General features: G+C 47.9%; 1 protein-coding gene across 2 annotated transcripts in view; it reads right to left on the bottom strand.

The window, feature by feature from the left end:
• Window positions 1-16,588, bottom strand: part of LOC118379382 (collagen alpha-1(XIV) chain-like) — a 208,860-nt gene that overhangs the window by 128,826 nt on the left and 63,446 nt on the right. For both annotated transcript variants that reach the window (XM_052502717.1, XM_052502716.1), the window contains exons 7-9: window positions 6,466-6,595; window positions 6,138-6,283; window positions 915-1,044 (exon numbers count right to left, since the gene is read on the bottom strand). In XM_052502717.1, coding sequence (XP_052358677.1) covers window positions 915-1,044; window positions 6,138-6,283; window positions 6,466-6,595 — 406 coding nt within the window. The remainder of the gene's footprint in view (window positions 1-914; window positions 1,045-6,137; window positions 6,284-6,465; window positions 6,596-16,588) is intronic.

The raw sequence follows: 16,588 nt of genomic DNA, 5'->3' as shown, positions 1-16,588 counted from the left end.
CCTCAGGAAGACCTTCAGTATATCTGTCCTCAGGAAGACCTTCAGTATATCTGTCATCAGGAAGACCTTCAGTATATCTGTCCTCGGGAAGACCTACAGTATATCTGTCCTCGGGAAGACCTACAGTATATCTGTCCTCAGGAAGACCCACAGTATATCTGTCCTCAGGAAGACCCACAGTATATCTGTCCTCAGGAAGACCCACAGTATATCTGTCCTCAGGAAGACCCACAGTATACCTGTCCTCAGGAAGACCTACAGTATATCTGTCCTCAGGAAGAACTTCAGTATATCTGTCCTCAGGAAGACCCACAGTATATCTGTCCTCAGGAAGACCCACAGTATATCTGTCCTCAGGAAGACCTTCAGTATATGTGTCCTCAGGAAGACCTTCAGTATATCTGTCCTCGGGAAGACCCACAGTATATCTGTCCTCAGGAAGACCTTCAGTATATGTGTCCTCAGGAAGACCTTCAGTATATCTGTCCTCGGGAAGACCCACAGTATATTTGTCCCCGGGAAGACCTTCAGTATATCTGTCCTCGGGAAGACCCACAGTATATCTGTCCTCAGGAAGACCTTCAGTATATTTGTCCTCGGGAAGACCTTCAGTATATCTGTCCTCGGGAAGACCCACAGTATATCTGTCCTCAGGAAGACCCACAGTATACCTGTCCTCAGGAAGACCTACAGTATATCTGTCATCGGGAAGACCTTCAGTATATCTGTCCTCAGGAAGACCCACAGTATATCTGTCCTCAGGAAGACCTTCAGTATATCTGTCCTCGGGAAGACCTTCAGTATATCTGTCCTCAGGAAGACCCACAGTATATCTGTCCTCAGGAGTATATCTGTATATCTGTCCTTTATCTGAATTGTTGAATATTTAACAGTAGGTTTAAGAGGACACTTACAGGTGGTCTGCTGGCTACTCATAGGATCGCTAGCTTCTTCTCCATACATGGCGTAGACTGTCACCGTGTACTCAGTGGCAGGAGTCAAGTCCTCCAGCTGTAGATCAGTTACTGCGTCTGACACCTTCATCTGTTGGTATTAAAGGAGGAAATGGGAAAGCATCGATGAAGTTCCAGATGACACAGTGGTGTGAGTCCCAAATTACAACCTATTCCTTATATATTGCACTACTTGTGTCGTGGACTAATGTAGTGGACTATATGGGGAACAGGGTACTGTTGGGACTGAAGCCAAGAAGCGCCATCTGGAAGCCTGATTAGTACGGAGAATAATTCAACATGAAACATGTAACTTCTTTGCCCGGTCTGAAGACAGCTGTACAGAACGTACAGTATTATTTCTGAGGCGCGCAATACTGTAGAAAAAGCAGAGTCGTTTATCTTGTGGAATAATCCGGACCGCGGCCACACTTTGGAAGGGCCACGAGCCACACACAGAGTTTGGTTAAACCAAAGTTCCCCATAATATATATATATATATATACACTGCTCTGTGTGTCTCTCTCTCTCTCAAAATAAAGGGAACACTAAAATAACACATCCTAGATCTGAATGAATGAAATATTCTCATTAAATACTTTTTTCTTTACATAGTTGAATGTGCTGACAACAAAATCACACAAAAATTATCAATGGAAATCAAATTTATCAACCCATTGAGGTCTGGATTTGGAGTCACACTCAAAATAAAGTGGAAAACCACACTACAGGCTGATCCAACTTTGATGTAATGTCCTTAAAACAAGTCTAAATGAGGCTCAGTAGTGTGTGTGGCCTCCAAGTGCCTGTATGACCTCCCTACAACGCCTGGGCTTGCTCCTGATGAGGTGGCGGATGTCTCCTGTCTCCTCCCAGACCTGGACTAAAGCATCCGCCAACTCCTGGACAGTCTGTGGTGCCGTGGCGTTGGTGGATGGACGGGACATGATGTCCCAGATGTGCTCAATTGGATTCAGGTCTGGGGAATGGGCCTCCATAGCGTCAATGCCTTCCTCTTGCAGGAACTGCTGACACACACCAGCCACATGAGGTCTAGCATTGTCTTGCATTAGGAGGAACCCAGGGCCAATCGCACCAGCATATGGTCTCACAAGGGGTCTGAGGATCTCATCTCGGTACCTAATGGCAGTCAGGCTACCTCTGGCGAGCACATGGAGTGCCCCCAAAGAAATGCCACCCCACACCATGACTGCCAAACCGGTCATGCTGGAGGATGTTGCAGGCAGCAGAACGTTCTCCACGGCGTCTCCAGACTCTGTCACGTCTGTCACATGTGCTCAGTGTGAACCGGCTTTCATCTGTGAAGAACACAGGGCGCCAGTGGCGAACTTGCCAATCTTGGTGTTCTCTGGCAAATGCCAAACATCCTGCACGGTGTTGGGCTGTAAGCACAACCCCCACCTGTGGACGTCGGGCCCTCATACCACCCTCATGGAGTCTGTTTCTGACTGTTTGAGCAGACACATGCACATTTGTGGCCTGCTGGAGGTCATTTTGCAGGGCTCTGGCAGTGCTCCTCCTGCTCCTCCTTGCACAAAGGCGGAGGTAGCGGTCCTGCTGCTGGGTTGTTGCCCTCCTACGGCCTCCTCCACGTCTCCTGATGTACTGGCCTGTCTCCTGGTAGCGCCTCCATGCTCTGGACACTACGCTGACAGACACAGCAAACCTTCTTGCCACAGCTCGCATTGATGTGCCATCCTGGATGAGCTGCACTACCTGAGCCACTTGTGTGGGTTGTAGACTCCGTCTCATGCTACCACTAGAGTGAATGCACCGCCAGCATTCAAGTGACCAAAACATCAGCCAGGAAGCATAGGAACTGAGAAGTGGTCTGTGGTCATCACCTGCAGAACCACTCCTTTATTGGGGGTGTCTTGCTAATTGCCTATAATGTCAACCTGTTGTCTATTCCATTTGTACAACAGCATGTGAAATTAATTGTCAATCAGTGTTGCTTCCTAAGTGGACAGTTTGATTTTACAGAAGTGTGATTCACTTGGAGTTACATTGTGTTGTTTCAGTGTTCCCTCTATTTTTTTGAGCAGTCTATTTTAGAAACTCAGTCGAGGTCTCAACTTACTGTTGCGGGTTAGAAGATTAGAATACACAAGTTGCAATTTCAGAATGTGGTGGTACATCGTCAGTGTTTCTCTTGTTATGTCAGACACTGATAGTCAGTCAATTAGCCCGTGTCAGTTAGTTTAGCAGACAGCTATCTAAACTTGTTATCATGGTTGAAATACCGACCAGGGGCCCCCATCGATTCTGTTAGTCAGTGTCACTCAGATATCATATTAAAAAATGCAAAAATACACCCTATGGCAAAATGTAAAACAGCTCATTTTCCTCTCTGTCCCCTCATGTCAAAATGTAAAACAGCTCATTTTCCTCTCTGCCCCCTCATGTCAAAATGTAAAACAGCTCATTTTCCTCTCTGTCCCTCATGTCAAAATGTAAAACAGCTCATTTTCCTCTCTGCCCCTCATGTCAAAATGTAAAACAACTCATTTTCCTCTCTGTCCTCATGGCAAAATGTAAAACAGCTCATTTTCCTCTCTGCCCCCTCATGTCAAAATGTAAAACAGCTCATTTTCCTCTCTGCCCCCATGTCGTCAAAATGTAAAACAGCTCATTTTCCTCTCTGTCCTCATGGCAAAATGTAAAACAGCTCATTTTCCTCTCTGCCCCCTCATGTCAAAATGTAAAACAGCTCATTTTCCTCTCTGTCCCCTCATGTCAAAATGTAAAACAGCTCATTTTCCTCTCTGTCCCCTCATGTCAAAATGTAAAACAGCTCATTTTCCTCTCTGCCCCCTCATGTCAAAATGTAAAACAGCTCATTTTCCTCTCTGTCCCCTCATGTCAAAATGTAAAACAGCTCATTTTCCTCTCTGTCCCCTCATGTCAAAATGTAAAACAGCTCATTTTCCACTCTGTCCCCTCATGTCAAAATGTAAAACAGCTCATTTTCCTCTGTCCTCATGTCAAAATGTAAAACAGCTCATTTTCCTCTCTGTCCCCTCATGTCAAAATGTAAAACAGCTCATTTTCCTCTCTGTCCCCTCATGTCAAAATGTAAAACAGCTCATTTTCCTCTCTGTCCCCTCATGGCAAAATGTAAAACAGCTCATTTTCCTCTCTGCCCCCTCATGTCAAAATGTAAAACAGCTCATTTTCCTCTCTGCCCCCTCATGTCAAAATGTAAAACAGCTCATTTTCCTCTCTGCCCCCTCATGTCAAAATGTAAAACAGCTCATTTTCCTCTCTGCCCCCTCATGTAGATTTGAAGCACACTTTCTTTAAAACTGCAACATGTTCTCTAGAGACAGGGACAGAGACAGAGACAGAGACAGAGACAGAGATCGGGACAGGGACAGGGACAGAGACAGGGACAGGGACAGAGACATGGACAGAGCTAGGGACAGGGACAGGGACAGATACACGGACAGAGATAGGGACAGAGACAGACACAGAGATAGGGACAGAGAGAGACAGAGACAGGGACAGAGACAGACACAGAGATAGGGACAGGGACAGAGACGGGGACAGAGAGAGACAGAGACAGGGACAGAGAGACAGAGACAGAGATAGGGACAGAGAGAGACAGGGACAGAGAAAGGGACAGAGAGAGACAGAGACAGAGACAGGGACAGATACCGAGACAGAGATAGGGACAGAGACAGAGACAGGGACAGAGAGAGACAGAGACAGGGACAGATACCGAGACAGAGACAGGGACAGAGACAGAGACAGAGACAGAGATAGGGACAGAGAGAGACAGAGACAGGGACAGAGAGACAGAGACAGAGATAGGGACAGAGAGAGACAGGGACAGAGAAAGGGACAGAGAGAGACAGAGACAGAGACAGGGACAGATACCGAGACAGAGATAGGGACAGAGACAGAGACAGAGACAGAGACAGGGACAGAGAGAGACAGAGACAGGGACAGATACCGAGACAGAGACAGGGACAGAGACAGAGACAGAGATAGGGACAGAGAGAGACAGAGACAGGGACAGAGACGGGGACAGAGAGAGACAGGGACAGAGACATGGACAGAGACAGAGACAGGGACAGAGACAGGGACAGAGAGAGACAGAGACAATGACAGATACAGAGACAGAGATAGGGACAGAGAGAGACAGGGACAGGGACAGATACATGGACGGAGAGAAACAGGGACAGAGATAGGGACAGAGACAGGGACAGAGAGAGACAGGGACAGTGACAGATGGAGAAAGAGACAGAGACAGGGACAGAGGATGTCCTCCTATTGAGGCCTCTCCTGCCTCCATGACACCACCAGATCCAATAAGCCTGTGGAACCTCCAGATGGTTATGATGTTTTTATTTTGAACCTTTATTTAACTAGGCAAGTCAGTTAAGAACAAATTCTTATTTTCAATGACGGCCTAGGAACCGTGGGTTAACTGCCTGTTCAGGGGCAGAACGACAGATTTGTACCTTGTCAGCTCGGGGATTTGAACTTGTAACCTTCCGATTACTAGTCCAATGCTCTAACCACTAGGTAATCACTAGGTAACCACTAGGTAACCACTAGGTAACCACTAGGCCACTAGGTAACCACTAGGTAACCACTAGGTAACCACTAGGTAACCACTAGGTAACCACTAGGCCACTAGGTAACCACTAGGTAACCACTAGGTAACCACTAGGTAACCACTAGGCAACCACTAGGCCACTAGGTAACCACTAGGTAACCACTAGGTAGCCACTAGGCCACTAGGTAACCACTAGGTAACCACTAGGCCACTAGGTAACCACTAGGTAACCACTAGGTAACCACTAGGTAACCACTAGGTAACCACTAGGTAACCACTAGGTAACCACTAGGCCACTAGGTAACCACTAGGCCACTAGGTAACCACTAGGTAACCACTAGGTAACCACTAGGTAACCACTAGGTAACCACTAGGCCACTAGGTAACCACTAGGTAACCACTAGGCTACCCTGCCGCCCAGCAGCAGATGTACTGACACAAGGCCTCCCACCCCCGGTGCTCCTGTGGTTTAGGAACTAGGGATTATCCATGCTATATTTCATCAGGAGAAAAGAGACACGGACCACCAGCAGCCCCTCCAGGAAGAACCCTCCCCCAGACCGATCCCACTCAGGCTCGCGGCCCTCCGGCTGGGGTACCTCTTTCTCGTCGGAGGCCTGGTCCTTGGTCAGGGGGGCGTATAGGACCATGTACCCCGAGACGCCCTGCACACCGCTCCACCGCGCCCGCATGGTGTTGTGGGTAACGTCGTACAGCTCCAGGACGTTCACCATGGGGAGAGCCACTGAGACACACGTGAACACACGCAGGAACGCGCACACACACAGGAACGAACAGACACACACAGAGAGTTGGGTTAAACCCAGGTGAAAGAGTATGTTTACACACATCCAACTTGGCCCAGGAGGAAAAAAGAACAAGTGTAGAAAATAGTCTTGCTGATAATGAGAAGGGAGGTGAACTCACATGTGGTCTCGCTGCCACGAAGTGCCTCGCTCGCTGAGCTGGTGTAGACAGCGAACACAGCTAACTGGTACTCTGTTAAGGAGTTGAGATACCGCAGAACCACAGAGTTCTCTGTGCCGTCCACCACAGCCTGGGAGAGATACACAGAGACAGAGATACTGGGTCAGAGAGATACAGAGATACACACAGAGATACTGGGTCAGAGAGATACAGAGATACACACAGAGACTGGGTCAAAGAGATACACAGAGATACTGGGTCAGAGAGATACACAGATACTGGGTCAGAGAGATACACAGAGACTGGGTCAGAGAGATACAGAGAGACTGGGTCAGAGAGATACACAGAGATACTGGGTCAGAGAGATACAGAGAGACTGGGTCAGAGAGATACACAGAGATACTGGGTCAGAGAGATACACAGAGATACTGGGTCAGAGAGATACAGAGAGACTGGGTCAGAGAGATACAGAGATACACACAGAGACTGGGTCAGAGAGATACACAGAGATACTGGGTCAGAGAGATACACAGAGACTGGGTCAGAGAGATACACAGAGACTGGGTCAGAGAGATACACAGAGATACTGGGTCAGAGAGATACACAGAGATACTGGGTCAGAGAGATACAGAGATACTGGGTCAGAGAGATACACAGAGACTGGGTCAGAGAGATACACAGAGACTGGGTCAGAGAGATACACAGAGACTGGGTCAGAGAGATAAACAGAGACTGGGTCAGAGAGACACAAAGAGAGATACACAGAGATACTGGGTCAGAGAGATACACAAATATACACAGAGACACTGGGTCAGAGAGATACACAGAGACTGGGTCAGAGAGATACAGAGAGACTGGGTCAGAGAGATACACAGAGACTGGGTCAGAGAGATACACAGAGACTGGGTCAGAGAGATACACAGAGACTGGGTCAGAGAGATACACAGAGACTGGGTCAGAGAGACACAAAGAGAGATACACAGAGATACTGGGTCAGAGAGATACACAAAGATACACAGATATACTGGGTCAGAGAGATACACAGACACTGGGTCAGAGAGATACAGAGAGACTGGGTCAGAGAGATACACAGACACTGGGTCAGAGCGATACACAGAGACTGGGTCAGAGAGATACACAGATACTGGGTCATAGAGATACAGAGAGATACACAGAGACTGTGTCAGAGAGATACACAGAGACTGGGTCAGAGAGATACAGAGAGACTGGGTCAGAGAGATACAGAGATACACAGAGACACACAGAGACTGGGTCAGAGAGACACACAGAGACTGGGTCAGAGAGATACACAGAGACTGGGTCAGAGAGATACACAGAGATACTGGGTCAGAGAGATACAGAGATACACAGAGACACACAGAGACTGGGTCAGAGAGACACACAGAGACTGGGTCAGAGAGATACACAGAGACTGGGTCAGAGAGATACACAAAGATACACAGAGACACTGGGTCAGAGAGATACACAGAGACTGGGTCAGAGAGATGCACAGAGACTGGGTCAGAGAGATACACAGAGACTGGGTCAGAGAGATGCACAGAGACTGGGTCAGAGAGACACAAAGAGAGATACACAGAGATACTGGGTCAGAGAGATACACAAAGAGAGATACAGAGATACTGGGTCAGAGAGATACACAGAGACTGGGTCAGAGAGATACAGAGATACTGGGTCAGAGAGATACACAGAGACTGGGTCAGAGAGATACACAGAGACTGGGTCAGAGAGATGCACAGAGACTGGGTCAGAGAGATACACAGAGACTGGGTCAGAGAGATACACAGAGACTGGGTCAGAGAGACACAAAGAGAGATACACAGAGATACTGGGTCAGAGAGATACACAAAGATACACAGATATACTGGGTCAGAGAGATACACAGACTGGGTCAGAGAGATACAGAGAGACTGGGTCAGAGCGATACACAGAGACTGGGTCAGAGCGATACACAGAGACTGGGTCAGAGAGATACACAGAGACTGGGTCAGAGAGATACACAGAGACTGGGTCAGAGAGACACAAAGAGAGATACACAGAGATACTGGGTCAGAGAGATACACAAAGATACACAGATATACTGGGTCAGAGAGATACACAGAGACTGGGTCAGAGATACACAGAGACTGAGTCAGAGAAATACACAGAGACTGGGTCAGAGAGATACACAGAGACTGGGTCAGAGAGATACACAGAGACTGGGTCAGAGAGACACAAAGAGAGATACACAGAGATACTGGGTCAGAGAGATACACAAAGATACGCAGAGATACTGGGTCAGAGAGATACACAGACACTTGGTCAGAGAGATACAGAGAGACTGGGTCAGAGAGATACACAGACACTGGGTCAGAGCGATACACAGAGACTGGGTCAGAGAGATACACAGATACTGGGTCATAGAGATACAGAGAGATACACAGAGACTGGGTCAGAGAGATACACAGAGACTGGGTCAGAGATACACAGAGACTGGGTCAGAGATACAGAGATACACAGAGACTGGGTCAGAGATACACAGAGACTGGGTCAGAGAGATACACAGAGACTGGGTCAGAGAGATACACAGAGACTGGGTCAGAGAGATACACAGAGACTGGGTCAGAGAGATACACAGAGACTGGGTCAGAGAGATACACAGAGACTGGGTCAGAGAGACACAAAGAGAGATACACAGAGATACTGGGTCAGAGAGATGCACAAAGATACACAGATATACTGGGTCAGAGAGATACACAGAGACTGGGTCAGAGAGATACAGAGAGACTGGGTCAGAGCGATACACAGAGACTGGGTCAGAGAGATACACAGAGACTGGGTCAGAGAGACACAAAGAGAGATACACAGAGATACTGGGTCAGAGAGATACACAAAGATACACAGATATACTGGGTCAGAGAGATACACAGAGATACTGGGTCAGAGAGATGCACAAAGATACACAGATATACTGGGTCAGAGAGATACACAGAGACTGGGTCAGAGAGATACAGAGAGACTGGGTCAGAGCGATACACAGAGACTGGGTCAGAGAGATACACAGAGACTGGGTCAGAGAGACACAAAGAGAGATACACAGAGATACTGGGTCAGAGAGATACACAAAGATACACAGAGACACTGGGTCAGAGAGATACACAGAGACTGGGTCAGAGAGATACAGAGAGACTGGGTCAGAGAGATACACAGAGACTGGGTCAGAGAGATACACAGAGACTGGGTCAGAGAGATACACAGAGACTGGGTCAGAGAGATACACAGAGACTGGGTCAGAGAGATACACAGAGACTGGGTCAGAGAGACACACAGAGACTGGGTCAGAGAGACACAAAGAGAGATACACAGAGATACTGGGTCAGAGAGATACACAAAGATACGCAGAGATACTGGGTCAGAGAGATACAGACACTGGGTCAGAGAGATACAGAGAGACTGGGTCAGAGAGATACACAGACACTGGGTCAGAGCGATACACAGAGACTGGGTCAGAGAGATACACAGATACTGGGTCATAGAGATACAGAGAGATACACAGAGACTGTGTCAGAGATACACAGAGACTGGGTCAGAGAGATACACAGAGACTGGGTCAGAGAGATACAGAGATACACAGAGACTGGGTCAGAGAGATACAGAGATACTGGGTCAGAGAGATACACAGAGACTGGGTCAGAGAGATACACAGAGACTGGGTCAGAGAGATACAGAGATACTGGGTCAGAGAGATACACAGAGACTGGGTCAGAGAGATATACAGAGACTGGGTCAGAGAGATACACAGAGACTGGGTCAGAGAGATACACAGAGACTGGGTCAGAGAGATACACAGAGACTGGGTCAGAGAGATACACAGAGACTGGGTCAGAGAGATGCACAGAGACTGGGTCAGAGAGATACACAGAGACTGGGTCAGAGAGATGCACAGAGACTGGGTCAGAGACACAAAGAGAGATACACAGAGATACTGGGTCAGAGAGATACACAAAGAGAGATACAGAGATACTGGGTCAGAGAGATACACAGAGACTGGGTCAGAGAGATACAGAGATACTGGGTCAGAGAGATACACAGAGACTGGGTCAGAGAGATACACAGAGACTGGGTCAGAGAGATGCACAGAGACTGGGTCAGAGAGATACACAGAGACTGGGTCAGAGAGATACACAGAGACTGGGTCAGAGAGATACACAGAGACTGGGTCAGAGAGACACAAAGAGAGATACACAGAGATACTGGGTCAGAGAGATACACAAAGATACACAGATATACTGGGTCAGAGAGATACACAGACTGGGTCACAGAGATACAGAGAGACTGGGTCAGAGCGATACACAGAGACTGGGTCAGAGCGATACACAGAGACTGGGTCAGAGAGATACACAGAGACTGGGTCAGAGAGATACACAGAGACTGGGTCAGAGAGACACAAAGAGAGATACACAGAGATACTGGGTCAGAGAGATACACAAAGATACACAGATATACTGGGTCAGAGAGATACACAGAGAGTGGGTCAGAGAGATACACAGAGACTGGGTCAGAGAAATACACAGAGACTGGGTCAGAGAGATACACAGAGACTGGGTCAGAGAGATACACAGAGACTGGGTCAGAGAGACACAAAGAGATACACAGAGATACTGGGTCAGAGAGATACACAAAGATACGCAGAGATACTGGGTCAGAGAGATACACAGACACTTGGTCAGAGAGATACAGAGAGACTGGGTCAGAGAGATACACAGACACTGGGTCAGAGCGATACACAGAGACTGGGTCAGAGAGATACACAGATACTGGGTCATAGAGATACAGAGAGATACACAGAGACTGGGTCAGAGAGATACACAGAGACTGGGTCAGAGAGATACACAGAGACTGGGTCAGAGATACAGAGATACACAGAGACTGGGTCAGAGAGATACACAGAGACTGGGTCAGAGAGATACAGAGAGACTGGGTCAGAGCGATACACAGAGACTGGGTCAGAGAGATACACAGAGACTGGGTCAGAGAGACACAAAGAGAGATACACAGAGATACTGGGTCAGAGAGATACACAAAGATACACAGATATACTGGGTCAGAGAGATACACAGAGATACTGGGTCAGAGAGATGCACAAAGATACACAGATATACTGGGTCAGAGAGATACACAGAGACTGGGTCAGAGAGATACAGAGATACTGGGTCAGAGAGATACACAGAGACTGGGTCAGAGAGATACACAGAGACTGGGTCAGAGAGACACAAAGAGAGATACACAGAGATACTGGGTCAGAGAGATACACAAAGATACACAGAGACACTGGGTCAGAGAGATACACAGAGACTGGGTCAGAGAGATACAGAGAGACTGGGTCAGAGAGATACAGAGATACAGAGAGATACACAGAGACTGGGTCAGAGAGATACACAGAGACTGGGTCAGAGAGATACACAGAGACTGGGTCAGAGAGATACACAGAGACTGGGTCAGAGAGACACACAGAGACTGGGTCAGAGAGACACAAAGAGAGATACACAGAGATACTGGGTCAGAGAGATACACAAAGATACGCAGAGATACTGGGTCAGAGAGATACACAGACACTGGGTCAGAGAGATACAGAGAGACTGGGTCAGAGAGATACACAGACACTGGGTCAGAGCGATACACAGAGACTGGGTCAGAGAGATACACAGATACTGGGTCATAGAGATACAGAGATACACAGAGACTGTGTCAGAGAGATACACAGAGACTGGGTCAGAGAGATACACAGAGACTGGGTCAGAGAGATACAGAGATACACAGAGACTGGGTCAGAGAGATACAGAGATACTGGGTCAGAGAGATACACAGAGACTGGGTCAGAGAGATACACAGAGACTGGGTCAGAGAGATACAGAGATACTGGGTCAGAGAGATACACAGAGACTGGGTGAGAGATATACAGAGACTGGGTCAGAGAGATACACAGAGACTGGGTCAGAGAGATACACAGAGACTGGGTCAGAGAGATACACAGAGACTGGGTCAGAGAGATACACAGAGACTGGGTCAGAGAGATGCACAGAGACTGGGTCAGAGAGATACACAGAGACTGGGTCAGAGAGATGCACAGAGACTGGGTCAGAGAGACACAAAGAGAGATACACAGAGATACTGGGTCAGAGATACACAAAGAGAGATACAGAGATACTGGGTCAGAGAGATACACAGAGACTGGGTCAGAGAGATACAGAGATACTGGGTCAGAGAGATACACAGAGACTGGGTCAGAGAGATACACAGAGACTGGGTCAGAGAGATGCACAGAGACTGGGTCAGAGAGATACACAGAGACTGGGTCAGAGAGATACACAGAGACTGGGTCAGAGAGATACACAGAGACTGGGTCAGAGAGACACAAAGAGATACACAGAGATACTGGGTCAGAGAGATACACAAAGATACACAGATATACTGGGTCAGAGAGATACACAGACTGGGTCACAGAGATACAGAGAGACTGGGTCAGAGCGATACACAGAGACTGGGTCAGAGCGATACACAGAGACTGGGTCAGAGAGATACACAGAGACTGGGTCAGAGAGATACACAGAGACTGGGTCAGAGAGACACAAAGAGAGATACACAGAGATACTGGGTCAGAGAGATACACAAAGATACACAGATATACTGGGTCAGAGAGATACACAGAGAGTGGGTCAGAGAGATACACAGAGACTGGGTCAGAGAAATACACAGAGACTGGGTCAGAGAGATACACAGAGACTGGGTCAGAGAGATACACAGAGACTGGGTCAGAGAGACACAAAGAGAGATACACAGAGATACTGGGTCAGAGAGATACACAAAGATACGCAGAGATACTGGGTCAGAGAGATACACAGACACTTGGTCAGAGAGATACAGAGAGACTGGGTCAGAGAGATACACAGACACTGGGTCAGAGCGATACACAGAGACTGGGTCAGAGAGATACAGAGATACTGGGTCAGAGATACAGAGAGATACACAGAGACTGGGTCAGAGAGATACACAGAGACTGGGTCAGAGAGATACACAGAGACTGGGTCAAAGAGATACACAGAGATACTGGGTCAGAGAGATACACAGAGACTGGGTCAGAGAGATACACAGAGACTGGGTCAGAGAGATACACAGAGACTGGGTCAGAGAGATACACAGAGATACTGGGTCAGAGAGATACACAGAGACTGGGTCAGAGAGATACACAGAGACTGGGTCAGAGAGATACACAGAGATACTGGGTCAGAGAGATACACAGAGATACTGGGTCAGAGAGATACACAGAGATACTGGGTCAGAGAGATACAGAGAGACTGGGTCAGAGAGATACACAGAGACTGGGTCAGAGAGATACACAGAGACTGGGTCAGAGAGACACAAAGAGAGATACACAGAGATACTGGGTCAGAGAGATACACAAAGATACACAGAGACACTGGGTCAGAGAGATACACAGAGACTGGGTCAGAGAGATACAGAGAGACTGGGTCAGAGAGATACACAGAGACTGGGTCAGAGAGATACACAGAGACTGGGTCAGAGAGATACACAGAGACTGGGTCAGAGAGACACAAAGAGAGATACACAGAGATACTGGGTCAGAGAGATACACAAAGATACACAGATACTGGGTCAGAGAGATACACAGAGACTGGGTCAGAGAGATACACAGAGACTGAGTCAGAGAGATACACAGAGACTGGGTCAGAGAGATACACAGAGACTGGGTCAGAGAGATACACAGAGACTGGGTCAGAGAGACACAAAGAGAGATACACAGAGATACTGGGTCAGAGAGATACACAAAGATACGAGAGATACTGGGTCAGAGAGATACACAGAGACTGGGTCAGAGAGATACAGAGAGACTGGGTCAGAGAGATACACACAGAGACTGGGTCAGAGCGATACACAGAGACTGGGTCAGAGAGATACACAGATACTGGGTCATAGAGATACAGAGAGATACACAGAGACTGGGTCAGAGAGATACACAGAGACTGGGTCAGAGAGATACACAGAGACTGGCTCAGAGAGATACACAGAGACACAGAGACTGGGTCAGAGAGATACACAGAGACTGGGTCAGAGAGATACACAGAGACTGGGTCAGAGAGATACACAGAGACTGGGTCAGAGAGATACACAGAGACTGGGTCAGAGAGACACAAAGAGAGATACACAGAGATACTGGGTCAGAGAGATACACAAAGATACACAGATATACTGGGTCAGAGAGATACACAGAGATACAGAGAGACTGGGTCAGAGAGAGACTGGGTCAGAGAGATACACAGAGACTGGGTCAGAGACTGGGTCAGAGAGATACACAGAGAGAGAGACTACACAGAGATACTGGGTCAGAGAGATACACAAAGAGACTGGGTCACAGAGAGACTGGGTCAGAGAGATACACAGACACTGGGTCAGAGAGATACACAGAGACTGGGTCAGAGAGATACACAGAGACTGGGTCAGAGAGATACACAGAGACTGGGTCAGAGAGATACACAGAGATACTGGGTCAGAGAGATACAGAGAGACACACAGAGACTGGGTCAGAGAGACACACAGAGACTGGGTCAGAGAGATACACAGAGACTGGGTCAGAGAGATACACAAAGATACACAGAGACACTGGGTCAGATAGATACACAGAGACTGGGTCAGAGCGATACACAGAGACTGGGTCAGAGAGATACACAGATACTGGGTCAGAGAGATACACAGAGACTGGGTCAGAGAGATACACAGAGACTGGGTCAGAGAGATACAGAGAGATACACAGAGACTGGGTCAGAGAGATACACAGAGATACTGGGTCAGAGAGATACACAGAGACTGGGTCAGAGAGATACACAGATACTGGGTCAGAGAGATACACAGAGACTGGGTCAGAGAGAGACTGGGTCAGAGAGACAGAGACTGGGTCAGAGAGATACACAGAGACTGGGTCAGAGAGATACACAGAGACTGGGTCAGAGAGACACAAAGAGAGAGATACACAGAGATACTGGGTCAGAGAGAACACAGAGATACAGAGATACTGGGTCAGAGAGATACACAGAGACTGGGTCAGAGAGATACAGAGATACTGGGTCAGAGAGATACACAGAGACTGGGTCAGAGAGATACACAGAGACTGGGTCAGAGAGATACACAGAGACTGGGTCAGAGAGATACACAGAGACTGGGTCAGAGAGATACACAGAGACTGGGTCAGAGAGATACACAGAGACTGGGTCAGAGAGACACAAAGAGAGATACACAGAGACTGGGTCAGAGAGATACACAAAGATACACAGATACTGGGTCAGAGAGATACACAGACTGGGTCAGAGAGATACACACAGAGACACAGAGACTGGGTCAGAGAGATACACAGAGACTGGGTCAGAGAGATACACAGAGATACTGGGTCAGAGAGATACACAGAGACTGGGTCAGAGAGACACAAAGAGAGATACACAGAGATACTGGGTCAGAGAGATACACAAAGATACACAGAGACACTGGGTCAGAGAGATACACAGAGACTGGGTCAGAGAGATACAGAGAGACTGAGTCAGAGCGATACAGAGATACTGGGTCAGAGAGATACACAGAGACTGGGTCAGAGAGATACACAGAGACTGGGTCAGAGAGACACAAAGAGAGATACACAGAGATACTGGGTCAGAGAGATACACAAAGATACGCAGAGATACTGGGTCAGAGAGATACACAGAGACTGGGTCAGAGAGATACAGAGAGACTGGGTCAGAGAGATACACAGAGATACTGGGTCAGAGCGATACACAGAGACTGGGTCAGAGAGATACACAGATACTGGGTCATAGAGATACAGAGAGATACACAGAGACTGGGTCAGAGAGATACAAAGAGACTGGGTCAGAGAGATACACAGAGATACTGGGTCAGAGAGATACAGAGATACACAGAGACACACAGAGACTGGGTCAGAGAGACACACAGAGACTGGGTCAGAGAGATACACAGAGATACTGGGTCAGAGAGATACACAGAGACTGGGTCAGAGAGACACAAAGAGAGATACACAGAGATACTGGGTCAGAGAGATACA

The sequence above is a fragment of the Oncorhynchus keta genome, unplaced genomic scaffold (assembly GCF_023373465.1).
Source record: "Oncorhynchus keta strain PuntledgeMale-10-30-2019 unplaced genomic scaffold, Oket_V2 Un_contig_16010_pilon_pilon, whole genome shotgun sequence".
NCBI lineage: Eukaryota > Metazoa > Chordata > Actinopteri > Salmoniformes > Salmonidae > Oncorhynchus > Oncorhynchus keta.
The sequence above is the reverse complement of the archived record's forward strand: the minus strand, read 5'-3'. Positions and strand labels throughout refer to the sequence as shown.